At 61.5% G+C, this 18,017-nt stretch overlaps 3 protein-coding genes across 3 annotated transcripts; 1 reads left to right on the top strand and 2 right to left on the bottom strand.

Annotated features, from left to right (window-relative positions):
* Positions 1-1,638: 1,638 nt before the first annotated feature.
* On the bottom strand, positions 1,639-4,212 carry LOC309442921 (pepsin A-like). The gene is made up of 9 exons (XM_082059254.1): positions 4,142-4,212; positions 3,777-3,924; positions 3,361-3,478; positions 3,055-3,173; positions 2,749-2,948; positions 2,477-2,593; positions 2,242-2,380; positions 1,952-2,044; positions 1,639-1,875 (listed from the first exon to the last, which is right to left on the bottom strand). The coding sequence occupies exons 1-9, from the start codon at positions 4,195-4,197 to the stop codon at positions 1,726-1,728; spliced, it is 1,140 nt and encodes a 379-aa protein (XP_081915380.1). The 5' UTR covers positions 4,198-4,212; the 3' UTR covers positions 1,639-1,725.
* Positions 4,213-7,776: 3,564 nt separating this feature from the next.
* On the top strand, positions 7,777-10,256 carry LOC309442922 (pepsin A-like; the record flags this gene model as incomplete). The annotated part of the gene is made up of 9 exons (XM_082059255.1): positions 7,777-7,838; positions 8,056-8,203; positions 8,502-8,619; positions 8,807-8,925; positions 9,032-9,231; positions 9,387-9,503; positions 9,600-9,738; positions 9,937-10,029; positions 10,107-10,256. Exons 1-9 carry the CDS (start codon positions 7,783-7,785, stop codon positions 10,254-10,256), a joined length of 1,140 nt encoding a protein of 379 aa, XP_081915381.1. The 5' UTR covers positions 7,777-7,782.
* Positions 10,257-10,832: 576 nt separating this feature from the next.
* On the bottom strand, positions 10,833-16,716 carry VWCE (von Willebrand factor C and EGF domains; the record flags this gene model as incomplete). Its single annotated transcript, XM_082059256.1, has 20 exons — positions 10,833-11,176; positions 11,300-11,390; positions 11,460-11,542; positions 11,630-11,720; positions 11,887-11,969; positions 12,465-12,561; positions 12,732-12,817; positions 13,271-13,388; positions 13,515-13,600; positions 13,703-13,790; positions 13,929-14,011; positions 14,078-14,171; positions 14,242-14,543; positions 14,621-14,749; positions 14,938-15,054; positions 15,125-15,241; positions 15,334-15,462; positions 15,662-15,751; positions 15,831-15,925; positions 16,607-16,716. The coding sequence occupies 20 exons, from the start codon at positions 16,714-16,716 to the stop codon at positions 10,833-10,835; spliced, it is 2,433 nt and encodes an 810-aa protein (XP_081915382.1).
* Positions 16,717-18,017: the final 1,301 nt, after the last annotated feature.

Here is an 18,017-nt window from a genome sequence, read left to right on the forward strand (position 1 = left end):
ACTGAAAGACAAGACAGACAAGAATTACGCAGGGCTGGGCTGCTCTTAAATGGGTACTCACGACTGTGCAAGCACTTCATTTGATTTTTTGATAAATTGGCCAGATGCATGAACTTTAGCAATTTCATGTTATTTTTAAAAAGTACCAGTAAAAAGTTCATTTTGTAACCGCAGCCAGGGTCCCACTCTCGAACTCTACACTGTTCTCCGTGGACACGGCCAGCTCTGCCATATGGGAAAGGGTTCTGAAGGAGAGCTGAGCCTGTGTGAGAGGGCTGAGTGTTATTTAACCTGGTCCTAAAGTTCATCTTGGTCTATTACTTAGAAGACACATCATACTATCTTTGGTAGAACAATCTGAATCCCAAAATGTCCAGTAAGGGAAAGACTGATGCAGAAGGAAGGCAAAGTAGTGGTAGATGGGAAAGTGAACAGATGTTTGTGTTTCAAGGAGAAAAACCAGTATGTCTTTTGTGTTATGAGAGAGTGTTGGTGAAAAAGAAGTGCAGTGCACACAACCGAGTGGTAAAAACAAGGCCTGTGGACTGAAACCTAAAATTACATCCGGCCCTTTGAAGGCAACCACGAGGCTGATGTGGCCACTGGTGAAAATGAGTTTGACAGCCCTGTTATAGCGGACCTGGCCCATGTAGGTGCAGCCTGAGAATCACAGAATCATTTTGGGTGGAAAAGCCCCTCAAGATCATTGAGTCCACCCGTTTCCCCACCCCTGGCACTGCCCCATGTCCTGAGAACCTCATGTCCGTCTGTCCAGCCCTCCAGGGATGGTGACTCCAGCACTGCCCTGGGCAGCCTGTTCCAATGCCCCACAGCCCTTTGGGGAAGAAATTGTTCCCCACATCCAACCTCAACCTTCCCTGGTGAAACTTGAGGCTGTTTCCTCTGCTCCTGTAATTGCTAAAGTTCATGCATCTGGCCAATTTATCAAAAAGTCAAATGAAGTGTTTGCCCAGTTGGGAGTACCCATTTAAGAGCAGCCCAACCCTGCGTAATTCTTGCCTGTCTTGTCTTTCAGTGCCCCAAAGCAGTTACCAGTGTCCCCATCAGTCTCCCCTATTGCTCTTCTTGCTCAGGCTCATCACTCTCTTGTACCTGTGACCGCAGCTCCTGCAGCACAGTGTGTGTCACACACGCTGCACAGTGACCGCGCTGGCAGGACCTGGGGACAAGGACCGGGGACAAGGAGCTCAGCATCGCCACCAGGTGGAAACAAAGTGCTGGGCTGGATGAAACGAGGTGGCAGGCCAGGTGTGTGACAGCGTGATCCACACCAACGAGACCTTCCCCTCCGTGCTCCACCCCTGTCTCAGCTGCATCTGCCTGGCGAGGGCTGCGCCGGCACCGCCAGATGTTTCCATCTCCTGCCCCGCGAGCTGAACCCCAGTTTGTTCCTCCCTTGCAGGGAGGAGAGACATAGGGCTTTGTCTTAGGGGGGATCTGAGGTGAGTGGCCCAATGGGATGACAAGGAGGGAGTTTGTCCACCCTGAGCAGGGTTTGGGGACAGGAGGGACATCCCCAGGGACACGGTGGCAGCGCCAGCCCTTTGCAAAGACACACAATGCTCATATGCTTTTTTACAGCTTTATTGTGCTCGGTGTCAGCAGCAAGAGGGGCCAGGGCCAGCTCTGCCAGCCACCAGGCTGGGGACAGCGGGGACAGCGGGGACAGCTGCCTGTCCCTGTCCCCAGCGCCGTGGTGTGCGCTCAGAGCAGGCGGGACAGCCCCACTTTGTTGGTGGCCCTGTCGAAGATGACGTAGTACTCGCGGATGAAGACGTCCCCGAGGATCCAGAGCTCGCCCGACTCGGTGGGGACACCCATGGATTGGATTCCAAGGCTGCAGGTCCCTTCGCTCTGCACCAAAAAATAGGCTGGGTACCAGTTCTGGACCCGCCGAGTCCCCCCAGTCCCCTCCCAGTGTGATGCTCACCTCGGTCACGTAGGCGCGGGGCGGCACGGGGAATCTGTGGCCGTTGATGTGGAAGACGATGTCAGGCAGCGAAGAGACAGAGTCACAGCTGATCTGGAGGGGGACAGTGGCAGGTGGGGTCAGTGGCCACCCGAGAGGCACCATGTGTCCCCAGGAGTAATGGAGACCATTGCACCGTGTCCCAGGGATTGATGGTGACCAGTGCCCCATGGAGCAGTCCCAGGGTCCAGCTGATCACCCCACAAAGCCCCAGTGTCCCCAAAGCCCTCTGTGCCCCCCCAGAGCCTCACATATCCATTAGAGTCGGCACCCAGGTCAGACATGATGGCTTCGAAGGCTTTGTTGGGCATGGCGATCAGCGAGGTGCCCGTGTCCACAATGGTCTGGCAGGTGTAGTCACAGGCGACCACATTGTCATCAAGGGAGACCCTGGGGAGAGGAGGACAGGGTGAGGGGCTGCATCCCCAAAAAACAGCATGTGGGGGCAAGGGGAGCCACTGGGGCTGGGGGTTGTGTTGGGTCTACTTGTCCATGGTGATCTGCCAGTAGGTTTCGGCAGAGAGAGGGATCCATTTGATGCCAGAGAGGGTGTAGAGCGGGTCGATGGCACCAAAGAGGACAAAGCTGCCGCTCCTCCCATCCCTGTAAAGGGGGAGACATCAGGTGGGGGTCCCATGGCTTTGCTGCCATCATCCCCCACCAGGGCTGATGTTCCCAGGAGCCACTGGGCATCGCAGTGGCCAGAGCCCCGGTGGGAGGAGAACAGGAGAAAATCCTCTGCTCTGGCCAGGACTTACCTGCTCAGGTAGACGGAGAAGAGGTCCCTGGCCACCAGATGTTCGGCCATCATGTTGTCAAAGACGGGGGTGGCTCCGGAGGAGGCGAGGCTGGGGAAAGCCAGCCCCAGGATGCCATCGAATGGGGAGTAGTAAAAGGAAAAGCCGGGTTCAGTCTCAGACAGCCCAAAGATCTGGTTTTGGACCTGAATGTCTGCAACCTGGTCGGGGAGATGAGGAGAGAGGGGGATGGTTGGGTTTGAGTGGGTGGTTCCATGATATCCCTGCTCCTGTGGAATAGGGGGGTTGGTTTTCCCCCCGCCTTACGGTGACGGTGTCGTAGCCCAGGACGCCGGTCATGCTGCCAGTGCCATAGGCGATGGAGAGGCTTTCGTTGGTGCTGACAAAGGTGGAGGACTTTGTGGGGTTGAAACGGTTGTGGTTACCTGCGGGTATGGGAAGTATACGGTGACAGTCCATCCTGTCCTTGGGGACCAACGGTGACCCCCCCAGTGTTCCCACATCAACCCGTGTCCCTTGAGAGAGACAGGGCAGAGCTGTCCTCCTGTCCCTGCCCTGCCATGGGCTTCCCCAGCATCAGCCCAGGTGGCCACGGGGCTACCAGACACCTACTGCAGGCCAGGCTTTTGCAGTAGATCGAGGGCACCCAGAGGTTGGAAGAGCCGGTGTCGAAGACGACGGTGAACTCCTGGATTGGGGTGCCGATGGAGATGGTGCCGTAGTACTCGTTCTGGCAAAGCGAGGTGGGGAAGGCATTAGCCAGATAGGTAAGTGACTAGCGGTATGGATAGTGGGCTAGTGGATGGGGTAAGGGACTGATGGGATGGATAATGGGCTCGTAGGATGGTTAAGGGGCTGGCAGGATGGTTACTGGGCTAGTGGGATGGGTGATGGGTTAGAGGAATGGATAGAGGTCTGGTGGGCCAGGTAAGGGGCTAGTGGATCAGGTAAGGGACTGGTGGGATGGATAATGGACTAGCAGGATGGGTAATGGGCCAGTGGCCCCGCGGGCTGCCTGGCGTGCTCACATCCAGGTAGTTGACCATGGGCTCGGAGGAGCCCAAGATGTTGAAGAACTTGTCGGCCGGGTTGTAGGGGTGCTGCTCCAGGAACTGCTCCAGCAAGCCGTTCTCCCGCAGCACCTGCCGCAGGGACTTCCCCCTCCTCAGAGGGATCCTGGGGACAGGGGACACCAGCTGTCACTGGGAACCGGCCAGGGGATGTGCCCTGGGGGGCCACCTTGTCCCCCAACCCCTCCTGTGGGACATGGGGACCATTCTTGCTGTATGGAGCTGTGCCCATGGCTGGGGGCTGCTGGTTGTCCCCATGTCCCTTCCTCATCACTCTCCCAGTGTGGCTGTCCCCATGGTCACCCTGATCCCCTCGTACTCACCTGGTGACATGACACTGGGCCAGGGCCACCAATGTGAGGAGCAGGAGCAGCTTCATGGTTGCCTTCTGCCAGCCAAGTGATGAAGTGACACAGCAGTTGTGCCACTGGCCCCTTATATGCCAAACCCGGCTTGTTTGGCCAGCAGCCCCGATAAGAAAGGCAAACGGCTCTGGAGAGGTTATCACAACGTCCTTACGGGGGACACGACAGGGGCCAGGACATCCAGCTCGGGGCTCTCCATCTTCCCCGGGGTCAGAGCAGAGATGCTGGTGACAGCCTGGGGGAGAACCATAGAGAAAAATATTTATTTTCCAGGGAATAATATTTATTTTCCCGAGAGAAATATTTTCCCGTTGGCTTTATCCTACAGCAATGGCCACCACCGCTGCAGGGGGTGACATTTTTGCAAGCGCCCTGGGGCACTCTGAACTGTTCTTGTCGCACGGGGAGCCCCTTCCTGCAGCCCCGGGCTTGGTTTTGGGTCACAAAGGACCTTAAAGCTCATCCAGTCACCCCCTGCCATGAGCAGGGACATCTTCACCCAGACCACATTGCTCAATGTCCCATCCAACATGACCTTGAACCCTTCCAGGGATGAGGCATCCACCACCTCTCTGGGCAACCTGGGCCAGGCTCTCACCACCCTCCTGGGGAAGAATTTCTTCCTTATATCTCATCTAAATGCATCACTTTTTTCAATTTAAAACCATCACTCTTTGTCCTATCACTACATTTTTCCTGGAGCCTTCTCCAGGCTGAACAACCCCAAGTGTCTCATCCCTTCCCCATGGGGAAGGTGCTCCAGCCCCATCACGGCTCTGCCCTGCAGAACTGGGACCAGCTGGGGAGTCAAACAGGGACTAGTCAAGGGGAAAGAGCAGCTCAGGGTGGTTGAACGACGCCAAGGTCGCCCGTGCTGAGCTGCGTCAGAGGCACCCACGGGTTGGACGCGGGTCCCCGTCACAGCCCCACGTGCGGTTGATGCGGCTGCCGGCGCGGTCACCTTGTCCCAGCGCTCGGAGGAAAACAAAGTCAGACCCTGCGGTGACAACCTGGGGACCGCTCTGCCCAGGGGCACCGTGCCGGCTGGGAAACCCTCCAGGCTAGCTTCACCCCAGTGTAAATAATTAAACAAATCAGGATTGGAGCTCCTGTTCTCCAGCTGAACCCCCAGGTCCATCAAACAGTCCCCATCATGCTTGGGCTCCACTTGGGGTCCCCAGATGGTTTGGGGAGCCCCTGGGAGAGCTCTCTGCTTAAGCCCAGACTTACTGGGCCTGGTCCTGCCTGGGGTTGCAGGCAGGGGATGCAAGAGGAATGGGACACAGAGGGGGCACAAGAGATACATAGAGGACACAGGGATGCAGAGAGGACACAGCAGAGACAAAAAAAACCCCACCCAACCAAACCAAAAAAAAACACCACCAGAAATTGACAACCAGCTCTTGAAAAACCTGTCATTTTCATTTTGTCTAATATTCTGGAAAACAACAAATCAAACAAAACTTATCAGACTCAAAACAAGAGCCCAGACTTCAGTCCCCAAAGCCCAGCTCTTGCTCTCAGGAAGAATTCAGCACCTGAAATGCAAAGGGCTCCCAGCATGGGGCAATCAAACAAGGTTTGGGCAAACGCAGCAAACCCCAGTTCTGAATCTCCCTTATAAGCCACTGGGATCTGCAGCAGCTGTTCCTATTTCTGCAGCAGCCCCAGCAGATCACCCCCTGTCACCTGTCCCTGTGGAGCAGTGACACCTGCATGTGCTGGGGAAACAGCAGAACAAGCCTTTTCCCTGTGTGCACACACACGCTTTTTGGAGGAAAAGATGCAATTTAACAGCCTGTCAGAGCATCCCAAGGCAGCTGCTACGACAGCTTCCCTGCTGTCGGATGCATCCTCAAGCATTCAGCTCCGATAACATACAAATGTTTTCTGTGTGTTTGCAGTGAATCATCCCCTTTTCAGGGCTGCTCCTTATCCGAACTCATGTTCAACACAACGTGTCGCTGCCTTGCACAGGAGTGAAGCAGGCAGGTCTTGTTTGACCAACCCATTCTCCTTGTACGACAAGGTGACCCGTCTAGTAGAGGGAAAGGCTGTGGACGTTGTGTACTTGGACTTCAGCAAAGTGTTGGACACCGTTGGACAGGGTTGGACAGACGGACATGAGGTTCTCAGGGGTGGGATAACGGCTGGACTCGGTGATCTTGAGGGTCTCTTCCAACTGAAGTGATCCTGGGATTCCATGGCAAGTCACTGCCATTGTCTAATGTCTGATTTTCGGCAGTTCACAGCTCCCAGGGCACAGAGCGGCTCCCGAGGCTGGAGGGACCGCAGTGCCAAGTCTCCATGGGGGGTTTTCAGGCTGTGACCTCCTGCCAGGTCCAGATTTTCCATTATTGAGGGTCAGCCAAGACCTTGTCCTTTCCAGACCCTGACCTGAATGCATCAAACCTTCCTTTTGCTCCAGAGAATTCAATGTTTCATCCATTTTCTCCCATCAGATCCCACCATGTTCATCTGAATTTCATTCCTTGGGTGCAATTTAGCTCCTATCCAGATTTGTTTAATTATTTACACTGGGGTGAAGCTAGCCTGGAGGGTTTCCCAGCCGGCACGGTGCCCCTGGGCAGAGCGGTCCCCAGGTTGTCACCGCAGGGTCTGACTTTGTTTTCCTCCGAGCGCTGGGACAAGGTGACCGCGCCGGCAGCCGCATCAACCGCACGTGGGGCTGTGACGGGGACCCGCGTCCAACCCGTGGGTGCCTCTGACGCAGCTCAGCACGGGCGACCTTGGCGTCGTTCAACCACCCTGAGCTGCTCTTTCCCCTTGACTAGTCCCAGTTTGACCCCCCAGCTGGTCCCAGTTCTGCAGGGCAGAGCCGTGATGGGGCTGGAGCACCTTCCCCATGGGGAAGGGATGAGACACTTGGGGTTGTTCAGCCTGGAGAAGGCTCCAGGGAAAATGTAGTGATAGGACAAAGAGTGATGGTTTTAAATTGAAAAAAGTGATGCATTTAGATGAGATATAAGGAAGAAATTCTTCCCCAGGAGGGTGGTGAGAGCCTGGCCCAGGTTGCCCAGAGAGGTGGTGGATGCCTCATCCCTGGAAGGGTTCAAGGTCATGTTGGACGGGACATTGAGCAATGTGGTCTGGGTGAAGATGTCCCTGCTCATGGCAGGGGGTGACTGGATGAGCTTTAAGGTCCTTTGTGACCCAAAACCAAGCCCGGGGCTGCAGGAAGGGGCTCCCCGTGCGACAAGAACAGTTCAGAGTGCCCCAGGGCACTTGCAAAAGTGTCACCCCCTGCAGCGGTGGTGGCCACCGCTGTAGGATAAAGCCAACGGGAAAATATTTCTCTCGGGAAAATAAATATTATTCCCTGGAAAATAAATATTTTTCTCTATGGTTCTCCCCCAGGCTGTCACCAGCAGCTCTGCTCTGACCCCGGGGAAGATGGAGAGCCCCGAGCTGGATGTCCTGGCCCCTGTCGTGTCCCCCGTAAGGACGTTGTGATAACCTCTCCAGAGCCGTTTGCCTTTCTTATCGGGGCCGCTGGCCAAACAAGCCGGGTTTGGCATATAAGGGGCCGGTGGCACAACTGCTGTGTCACTTCATCACTTGGCTTGCACAAGGCAACCATGAAGCTGCTCCTGCTCCTCACGTTGGTGGCCCTGGCCCAGTGTCATGTCACCAGGTGAGTACGAGGGGATCAGGGTGACCATGGGGACAGCCACGCTGGGAGAGTGATGAGGAAGGGACATGGGGACAACCAGCAGCCCCCAGCCATGGGCACAGCTCCATACAGCAAGAATGGTCCCCATGTCCCACAGGAGGGGTTGGGGGACAAGGTGGCCCCCCAGGGCACATCCCCTGGCCGGTTCCCAGTGACAGCTGGTGTCCCCTGTCCCCAGGATCCCTCTGAGGAGGGGGAAGTCCCTGCGGCAGGTGCTGCGGGAGAACGGCTTGCTGGAGCAGTTCCTGGAGCTGCACCCCTACAACCCGGCCAACAAGTTCTTCAAAATCTTTGGCTCCTCCGAGCCCATGGTCAACTACCTGGATGTGAGCACGCCAGGCAGCCCGCAGGGCCACTGGCCCATTACCAATCCTGCTAGTCCATTATCCATCCCACCAGTCCCTTACCTGATCCACTAGCCCCTTACCTGGCCCACCAGACCTCTATCCATTCCTCTAACCCGTCACCCATCCCACTAGCCCAGTATCCATCCTGCCAGCCCCTTAACCATCCTACTAGCCCATTATCCATCCCATCAGTCCCTTACCCCATCCACTAGCCCACTAGCCATCCCGCTAGTCACTTACCTATCTGGCTAATGCCTTCCCCACCTCGCTTTGCCAGAACGAGTACTACGGCACCATCTCCATCGGCACCCCAATCCAGGAGTTCACCGTCATCTTCGACACCGGCTCTTCCAACCTCTGGGTGCCCTCGATCTACTGCAAAAGCCTGGCCTGCAGTAGGTGTCTGGTAGCCCCGTGGCCACCTGGGCCGATGCTGGGGAAGCCCATGGCAGGGCAGGGACAGGAGGACAGCTCTGCCCTGTCTCTCTCAAGGGACACGGGTTGATGTGGGAACACTGGGGGGGTCACCATTGGTCCCCAAGGACAGGATGGACTGTCACCGTATACTTCCCATACCCGCAGGTAACCACAACCGTTTCAACCCCACAAAGTCCTCCACCTTTGTCAGCACCAACGAAAGCCTCTCCATCGCCTATGGCACTGGCAGCATGACCGGCGTCCTGGGCTACGACACCGTCACCGTAAGGCGGGGGGAAAACCAACCCCCCTATTCCACAGGAGCAGGGATATCATGGAACCACCCACTCAAACCCAACCATCCCCCTCTCTCCTCATCTCCCTGACCAGGTTGCAGACATTCAGGTCCACAACCAGATCTTTGGGCTGTCTGAGACTGAACCCGGCGATTTCTTTTACTACTCCCCCTTCGATGGCATCCTGGGGCTGGCTTTCCCCAGCCTCGCCTCCTCAGGAGCCACCCCCGTCTTTGACAACATGATGGCAGAAGATCTGGTGGCCAGGGACCTCTTCTCCGTCTACCTGAGCAGGTAAGTCCTGGCCAGAGCAGAGGATTTTCTCCTGTTCTCCTCCCACCGGGGCTCTGGCCACTGCGATGCCCAGTGGCTCCTGGGAACATCAGCCCTGGTGGGGGATGATGGCAGCAAAGCCATGGGACCCCCACCTGATGTCTCCCCCTTTACAGGGATGGGAAGAGCGGCAGCTTTGTCCTCTTTGGTGCCATCGACCTGCGCTACACCCTCTCTGGCATCAAATGGATCCCTCTCTCTGCTGAAACCTATTGGCAGATCACCATGGACAAGTAGACCCAGCACAACCCCCAGCCCCAGCGGCTCCCCTTGCCCCCACACGCTGTTTTTTGGGGATGCAGCCCCTCACCCTGTCCTCCTCTCCCCAGGGTCTCCCTTGGTGACAATGTGGTTGCCTGTGACCAATCCTGCCAGGCCATTGTGGACACGGGCACCTCGCTGATCGCCATGCCCAACAAAGCCTTCGAAGCCATCATGTCTGACCTGGGCGCCGACTCTAATGGAACTGTGAGGCTCTGGGGGGGCACAGAGGGCTTTGGGGACATCTGGGGCTTTGTGGGGTGACCAGCTGGACCCTGGGACTGCTCCGTGGGGCACTGGTCACCATCAATCCCTGGGACATGGTGCAATGGTCCCCATTGCTCCTGGGGACACATGGTGCCTCTGGGGTGGCCACTGACCCCACCTGCCACTGTCCCCCTCCAGATCAGCTGTGACTCTGTCTCTTCGCTGCCTGACATCGTCTTCCACATCAACGGCCACAGATTCCCCGTGCCGCCCCGCGCCTACGTGATCGAGGTGAGCATCACACCGGGGAGGGGACTGGGGGGACTCGAGGGGTCCAGAACTGGTACCCAGCGTATTTTTTGGTGCAGAGCGAAGGGACCTGCAGCCTTGGACTCGAATCCATGGATGTCCCCACCGAGTCGGGCGAGCTCTGGATCCTCGGGGACGTCTTCATCCGCGAGTACTACGTCATCTTCGACAGGGCCACCAACAAAGTGGGGCTGTCCCGCCTGCACTGAGCGCACGCCACGGCGCTGGGGACAGGGACAGGCAGCTGTCCCCGCTGTCCCCGCTGTCCCCAGCCTGGTGGCTGGCAGAGCTGGCCCTGGCCCTGGCCCCTCTTGCTACTGACAGCGAGCACATTAAAACTGTAGAGAAACACCTGTGTGTTGCGTGTCTTTGGGAAGGGCTGGCGCTGCCACCGCACCCCTGGGGATGTCCCTCCTGTCCCCAAACCCCACGCCAGTGGGACAAACTCCCTCTTTGTCATCCCATGGGGCCACTCATCCCAATTTCCACCCCAAGGGGAAGTCCTGTAGCTGGGTTCTGGGTTCAGCTCATGGAACAGGAGGGACGGGACATAAATAACAGGGTGACTTTATTGGTGACCGAGTGGCACTTTGTCCCCTCCCAGGGGCACATGCTGCAGTTTGGGGCTGGCTTGGGACACCCCAGCCCGGCCAGGAGCATCCCCCACGCCACCTTGTCTCCTTGGCACCCCCTCCCCAGCCACCCACCCCCCGGGGGGACCTGCTGGGCCAGACCTGCTGGTCCTGCACCCCCCATCCTCATCCTCCTCCTGTGTCACCTGGGTCCTAGGGAGCCGGTGACACAGCAGAGGGTTCTGTGTCCCCAGGGGGTCCCTGATCCTTGGGCCTGGAGCTGCGGGGATCTGGGGGAGCAGTGGCCTCAGAGGGGGTGTCGGGGGGGCTCAGGGTGGTCAAAGGGTCTCTGGGGGGGCTCAGGGTGGTCGGGGGGGGCTCCCCAGCCCCTTCACTCCCCAGAGAGGGAGCGTGGGGGGTTGTGTTGGGGAGCAGGAGCTGGGCCAGGCGGTTGTAGGGGGGCCGGGTGGTTGTCGGGGGGCTGGGGTGTGGGGTGTCACCGTGTGAGTCCCCGTGGGATGGGGACAGGGACACGTTGCTGCTCTGGACATCTGCAGCTAATGAGAGAAGTTTTTGGTTAACACCCACCCCCAGGACCCCCCCACCCTGTATGGGGGCCACAGTGTGGCCATGTCCCCCAGGGCAGGGATGTCTCCAAGTGTCCCTGGTGTCCCCGTTACCTGGGCAGGGGGGGCAGCAGGCAGCGGGCAGCGCGGGGGGCTCCGCGCAGGACCGGGGACAAAGCCTCTTCTCGCAGCTCACCTCCCCGAGCTGGGGGCAAAGGCGGGGTCAGCCACCCCCTCCCGGTCCCCTCTGTCACCCCACAGGTCCCCCCGTCACCTGGCAGGTACAGCGGGTGCAGGGCTGTCCCTCGGGGGTGAAGCTCTGCCCATTCACCACCTTCCGACCCTGGTAGTTGCAGTCTGGGGGGTGCAAAGCACAACTCAGCCTGGGGCGGGGGGATCACAGGGTGCCAGGACAGGGTCCCATGGTTCCCCCCCGGCTCCTACCGTTACAGACGGGGCAGCACTCGCCCTCGGGGTGGAAGGGGTAGGTGCAGAAGATGGCACAGTCCACGGGCGAGCAGGCCACCGAGCCCAGCTGCGAGAGAGACACCAGGGCGTCAGAGCCCTCCCGGGGTGGGGAAAAGGTGAGGGGGGCAGCCCCGAAATACCCAAGAGCTTTTTCCTGCAAGGGAGGAACAAACTGGGGTTCATCTCAGGGGGCAGGAGATGGAAACATCTGGCGGTGCCGGCGCAGCCCTCACCAGGCAGATGCAGCTGAGACAGGGGTCGAGCATGGAGGGGAAGGTCTCGTTGTTGTAGAAGATCCGGCCCATGTAGGTGCAGCCTGAGAATCACAGAATCACACAATCATTTTGGGTGGAAAAGCCCCTCAAGACCATTGAGTCCACCCGTTCCCCCATGCCTGGCACTGCACCATGTCCTGAGAACCTCATGTCCGTCTGTCCAACCCTCCAGGGATGGTGACTCCAGCACTGCCCTGGGCAGCCTGTTCCAATGCCCCACAGCCCTTTGGGGAAGAAATTGTTCCCCAGATCCAACCTCAGCCTCCTCTGGTGCAACGTGGGGTCACCAGGTGGCTTGGGGACCCCTCAGGATTGCTCTCTGCTTAAGCCCAGACTTGCTGGGTCTGATCCTGCCTGGGATTGCAGGAAGGGGATGCAGGAGGGATGCAGAGGGGACACAAGGGATGCAAGGGGGATGCAGAGGGGACGCAGAGGGACACGGAGGGGATGCCTGGGGGACACAGGGAATGCAGGAGCGATGCAGAGGGGACACAGAGGGGACAGAGGGGGGACACAGTGCCCCCAGCACTCGTCACCTGCGGAGCAGTCGGGGCAGCACTGCCCGGGGGTGCGGATGGGGTAGGGACAGGTCTCCACGCAGTCCGTGCGCTGGCAGCTCACCGACCCGTCCGCCTGCGGGGAAACACTTGCCAGAGACCTCGGGCTGCCCCGAACCGCTGCGTTCGGAGCCCACGGAGCCGGGGAGCTGCTGGGGAGCGTGGCCACCAGCAGCCCAAGGGACAGGGGACAGGAGCCGGGGCTGGGGGCAGGCAGGGGGTGAAGCAGAGCAGGTTCTCATTCACCTGGCAGATGCACAACTCACAGGGATCGCCCGGAGACCAGATCTGTCCCACGGGAAATGCCACCCCGTTGTCATCCACGGAGCAACCTGCGGGGACAGAAGGGGACATGGGGACCCCCAGCCCTTCAGGTGCCATCCTGTGCCCCCTCCCCACCTCCAAACCCCTGTGCAGCCCTCCCAGCCCCCTGCCAGTCCCCATGCACCCACATCCAGCTCCCCACATCCCCTGCCCATCCCCAAGTGTCCCCTGCATCCCATCCTCCTTGTCCCCAGCTGTCACACACAACCCACCCTCCCTGTGCCCACATATTCCCAACCTCCCCATCCCCAAGTGTCCTCCCCATCCTGCCCTGCCCATCCCCAGGTGTCCCCTGCTCCATCCTCACTGTCCCCCACGTCCCCCTCTACCTGTCCCCAGGCGTCTCCCACATCTCACTCTCCCCATTCCCCAAGTGTCCCCCAAGTCCCATGGCTCCTGTCCCCCAGCTGTCCTCCCATCCCACTCTCCCTGTCCCCAGCTGTCCCCCAGCGCGGGCTCACCGGTGGGAGCGGGGGGGTCCCGGCAGGTGACACAGCACTGCCCGGGGCCCAGGTGGCGCTGGTGCTGGGGACAGTCCAGCATGGGACAGGGGGCGAAGGAGCACTCCACCTCACCGCCCTGGGGACACGGGGACACGTCAGCTCCTGCCTCAGCGCCCAGCAAAGCCTGGCTCCCCCCAGCAGCAGGATGGCGTGTGGGGGCCTGGAACATCCCTGGGGACCCCCCAAGCCCCCCGGGACCCACCCGGCAGATGCAGGTGGTGCAATCGTCCCCGTCCAGGCTGAACCGGGCACCATGGGCATACGTGCGGCCCCGAAAACTGCATTTTGCTGGGGAGAAGAAAGACAGTGGGGCTGGGGGCAAGCCCCCCATCCCCAAAACCCATCCTCTGGGCTCCCCCCAGCTCAGATTTGGGGGTCCCGGGGACGCACCTGGCTGGCAGGAGCAGCAGTCCGTGGGCGAGGGGCTGGGGCAGGAGCCGGGGGGGCACTCGGGGGAGATGCAGGAGACGTTCCCAGACTGTGAGCAGAGCGGGGGGGGGTCACGGGGCGGCCGGGGGGGTGACACTGGGGTATCACCCACCCCAGCACGTCCCGCTCCATCACCCCGGAGCTCACGGCTGATGCTGCTGCCCCCCCCGGGATGATGGGGGCTCACCAGGCAGACGCAGACAGTGCAGTTCTCATCGGATGGGCTGAAAACATCGCCCTCGGCCCGGGACACCCCCTCGTACAGGCAGCCTGCAAAGCAGGGGGGTCAGGGGGGGCCATCCGGGCGGCGGGGATTGGGGGGGGTCCAGGGCTCACCTGCGCAGCTGGGGCAGCAGCCCCCGGCCGGGGGGGGCAGCGGGTGGGAGCAGGGGACGGGGCAGCTCACGGCTTCGCACAGAACTCGCCCCCCCTGCGAAGGGCACGCACCAGTTCAGCCCCACGTCGTACTGGTGCCGTGGGGGGGACATGGGGGGGCTCACCTGGCAGGTGCAGCTCCGGCACCCCGGTTCTGTCCAGCGAGCGCCGGGCTCCCGCGGAGCCCCCCGGTGCCAGCAGTGAGGGGACGATGGGGTGGCGGTACCGGGGGGTCCCACCGCCCGCGGGGTGGCCGGGGAGGAGGGGGGGATTTGGGTCCCGGGAGCTGCAGCAGGGAAGTGGGGTGAAGGGGACCCCCTGGGGACAAGGAGGGGACCCCCCGAGCCGGGAGGAAGCAGGAGGAGGGTGGGCGGATGCTGCAGGGACTGCAGGATGGGCGACGGGGCCAGGATGGATTTGGGGTAACCTGGAAGGGAAGGAACAGACGTCACCGAGGGCAGGCGGGGATTCGGGGCGTCCCTGCCCGCAGGGGGACCCCGGTACCTTCGCAGGAGACCCTGTCGCCGCTGAGGCGGTACCCGGGGCGGCAGGAGCAGAGGAAGCTGCCCGGGGTGTTGTGGCAGGAGTGCTGGCAGGCTCGGCGCTCGCCCGCCCACCGGCATTCGTTGACATCTCGGGGGGGGGGACACGGGGACTTGTCAGTGGCCGGGCAGGAGGTGCCGCCACCCCGGGAAGCGGCACCGAGCCACCCCCTCCAGGATGAGGACAAGGTGACAGCGCCCTCCGGATGGGCTCAACCGTCACCTCTGTCCCCTGGGTTTCATGGCACGAGGGGGGCTAAGGGGGGTCGCGGTGCTCACCCACGCAGGAGTGCCGGTTCCCGTGGAGGTGGTAGCCGGGCCGGCAGGAGCAGCGGTAGCTGCCGACGCTGTTCTTGCAGCGGTGCTGGCACGGCGTGGCCAGGCACTCGTCTGTATCTGAGCGGGGGGACACAGGCTGAGCATCAGTGGCCCCCGCTTGTCCCCCCGCCACCCCCGGCCCCCGCACCCTGGCAGCTGTGGCGGTCGGCGGAGAGCTGCATCCCGGGGCCGCACTCGCAGACGAAGCCGCCCTCGGTGTTGACACACAGACCCTCGCAGGCAGCGCTCAGGCACTCGTTGATGTCTGGGGGAGAGAGGGGACAGCTGGAAATGGGGGGGTCACCGCCACCGGGACACCCCCCGCCGGCCCAGCGGGACCTCCCCAGCCCGGCTCACCGGTGCAGCGGATGCCGTTGGGTGTCTCCACCATGGAGAAGCCGAGGGGACAGACGCGGGCCACCTCCTGGCACCCGCCGTGGTTACAGGACAGGTCGCAGCCGTACTCCCCGCACGTCCCCGGTGGCTCTGGAAGAGGGACAGGGGGTCCGCAGGGACACCGATGTCACCCCAGGGCCCACCCACACCTCCCTGCATCCTCAAGGATGCGCCCTCCCCTGAGAGCGTCCCTGCCAGGGACGGGGATGGCACCGGGCGATGCCGCAGGGCGAGGTGACAAGGAGCGATGGCCCCTGCCAGGACAGCCCGGGGGTCTCGGGGGGGGTACCTGGGCAGGTGATGCCCTGCTCCCCATCCGGGCAGGAGCAGAGGTTGGGGGCGATGCACAAGCCGCTGCCGCAGCCGAAGGAGCAAAGCGCTGCGGGGAGCGGGAACAGGTGGCCGTCAGGGGGACAGGGCCCCCTGCTTGTCCCCGTGTCCCCAGAGCCCGTACTCACGCAGGGTGCACTGCCCGCTGCCCGGGGACAGCATCCACCCCGGGCAACATCCGCTGCCGAAGCCCGAGAAGCAGACGTGGGGCCCCACGCGGCGCCTGCGGGACAGACGGACGGACAAGAGGCTGAGGCCACCGCGTCCCCAGCCCCCCGGGCAGGGAGCAAAGGTCCCGGGGGAGCCTCCGCCCCGGGAACCGCGGGGACAGGGGGACACACGACGTGTTGGCGGCCGGGTGGCAGAATGGGGATGCAGGTGGAGGGCAAACCGGGGTGCGATGTGACCCCAAAACAAGGTGGGACAGAACCGTGTCCCAGCCAGCCCGGACACCCCAGTACGTGGGGACAGGGGGAAACGTCCCCAGCAGCACACGGGGAGCAGGACAAGGATGCGAGGAGTGGGACAAGGATGCGGGGAGCAGGACAAGGATGCGGAGAGCAGGACAAGGATGCGGGGAGCAGGACAAGGATGCGGGGAGCAGGACAAGGATGCGGGGAGCAGGACAGGGGTGTGGGGAGCGGGACAAGGATGCGGGGAGCAGGATGAGGATGCGGGGAGCAGGATGAGGATGCGGGGACAGGACTCCTGCGAGGGTCACTCCGCTCATCCCGGCCACCCAGGGCAGAGGGGGGACACACGGGGTACCAGCCCCTCCCGCCGGGATGGGGGGTGCGGCCGGAGCCCCGAAGGCAGCCGAGGGGACAGATGGCCAGAGCTCGGCACCGTCCCCAGGTGTAGCCGGGGAGAAGGAAAAGGGAAGGGGGGAGGAAACCCGGGCTACCTCTCCACGGCAAAGCTGGGCGGCTTCTTCCTCCCGGGGTACACCCTGCCCTGGCCCCCCGGGAGCAACAGGGACACACAGGCAGCCTGGAAGAGCAGCTCCGCCAGCATGACAGATGGTTCCAGCCCCTGCCTGCTCTCCTGCCCGCTCCCTGCCCGCCGGCCCTTGGCCCCGCTCCTCCTCCTCCCGCCCAGAACAACGCGGGGGGTGCAGGGGGGGAGCTGCGGGGGGACACTCGCTCTCCACCCCCCCATCGCGGGGACACCCTGCCCGGGGGACGCTCCCCAAAGCTGGGGGCTCTGGCACACGAGGGGCTGCATCCCGGGGGGGTGGGGGCTTTAGGATGATGGGGTGGGGGGTCCCAATGTGACGGAAAGCGTGTGTGTCCCCCCCCTTCTCTCCTTTCCCACATCTGGCAAAGCTCCGGCATGGCCTCTCCCCTCCTCCTCCTCCTCCTCCTCTGGGCCGCCTTCCCAGCCCTGCACAGGGCCCCCCCCAGATAAAGGGGCCAAAGTGGAGCCCGGATGGGGGGGTGGCACACCCAGGATGGTGGGGGGCACCCAGGATGGTGGGGGGCACCCAGCAAGGAGAGGGCACCCACTGCAAAATGCAGTTTTCGGGGCCGCACGTATGCCCATGGTGCCCATCCAGGGCACCCACGCCGCAGTGTCACCCCGCTGCGAGGTGCAATGTCATCCCCCCAAGCCAAACCGCCCCCTCCAAAGCCAACCCCCCCCTCCACACCTCAAACCGCCCCCCCGGGCCGGGGGCCAAAGCGAAGGTCACAGTGGGTAAATGATTGATCCCAGGGAGCAAAGGGCTGGCGCAGGGATGGGGGGATCCCTGCAGCCTCCTGCTCACACCCCAGGGGGAATTTCCCTTCACAAAATACACCCCAGACCAAGGGTTGGGGTCCCCACACACAGTCCCCCCCCCCGGCAGGACCTGGTGTCACCCCCAGCACTGTCACCCCTCCCCGCACACTTAGAAATTCAGTGTTAAGGGGTGCTGGGGTGGGCACAGCCAATTCCAGGGGTGCAGGACCCCCGGTGCAGCCCTGGCGGGGACACAAGGACACCAATCTGGGGAGGACGTGACCACCAGTGCTGGAGTGTGGCCAGTGGCCCGTGACCAACACCCATTTCTAATGCAGCTGCAAGAGGCTTTTTGCATTAAAAAAAACGTGGGGGGGGGGGGCTGCCAGCATCACATCAGCACCAGTACCCCCAGTTTTACTGGGCTGGGGCGCTCCCTGTGACCCCAGCATTCTGGGGAGAAGCCAGAGAACTGAGCAACTCAGGGGAGGGGACATGGAGCCCAAAGATCCCTGCTCATAAACCCTCCGAGCTCATAAAGCCCGGGCAGCACCAACACCCAGTCCAGGCTGGTTGCAAAAGGGTCACAGTCCGTG

This window comes from Streptopelia decaocto (assembly GCF_964273445.1).
Source record: "Streptopelia decaocto genome assembly, chromosome: 7".
Lineage (NCBI taxonomy): Eukaryota > Metazoa > Chordata > Aves > Columbiformes > Columbidae > Streptopelia > Streptopelia decaocto.

What these genes read in the sequence shown, in the direction of transcription:
- LOC309442921 (XM_082059254.1), bottom strand. Translation starts at nt 4,197, where the DNA reads ATGAAGCTGCTCCTGCTCCTCACATTGGTGGCCCTGGCCCAGTGTCAT. An exon ending in CTGCAAAAGCCTGGCCTGCA is followed by an intron (nt 3,174 to 3,360) that starts GTAGGTGTCTGG and finishes CCATACCCGCAG; the next exon opens with GTAACCACAACCGTTTCAAC. An exon ending in GTGCCGACTCTAATGGATAT is followed by an intron (nt 2,045 to 2,241) that starts GTGAGGCTCTGG and finishes GTCCCCCTCCAG; the next exon opens with ATCAGCTGTGACTCTGTCTC.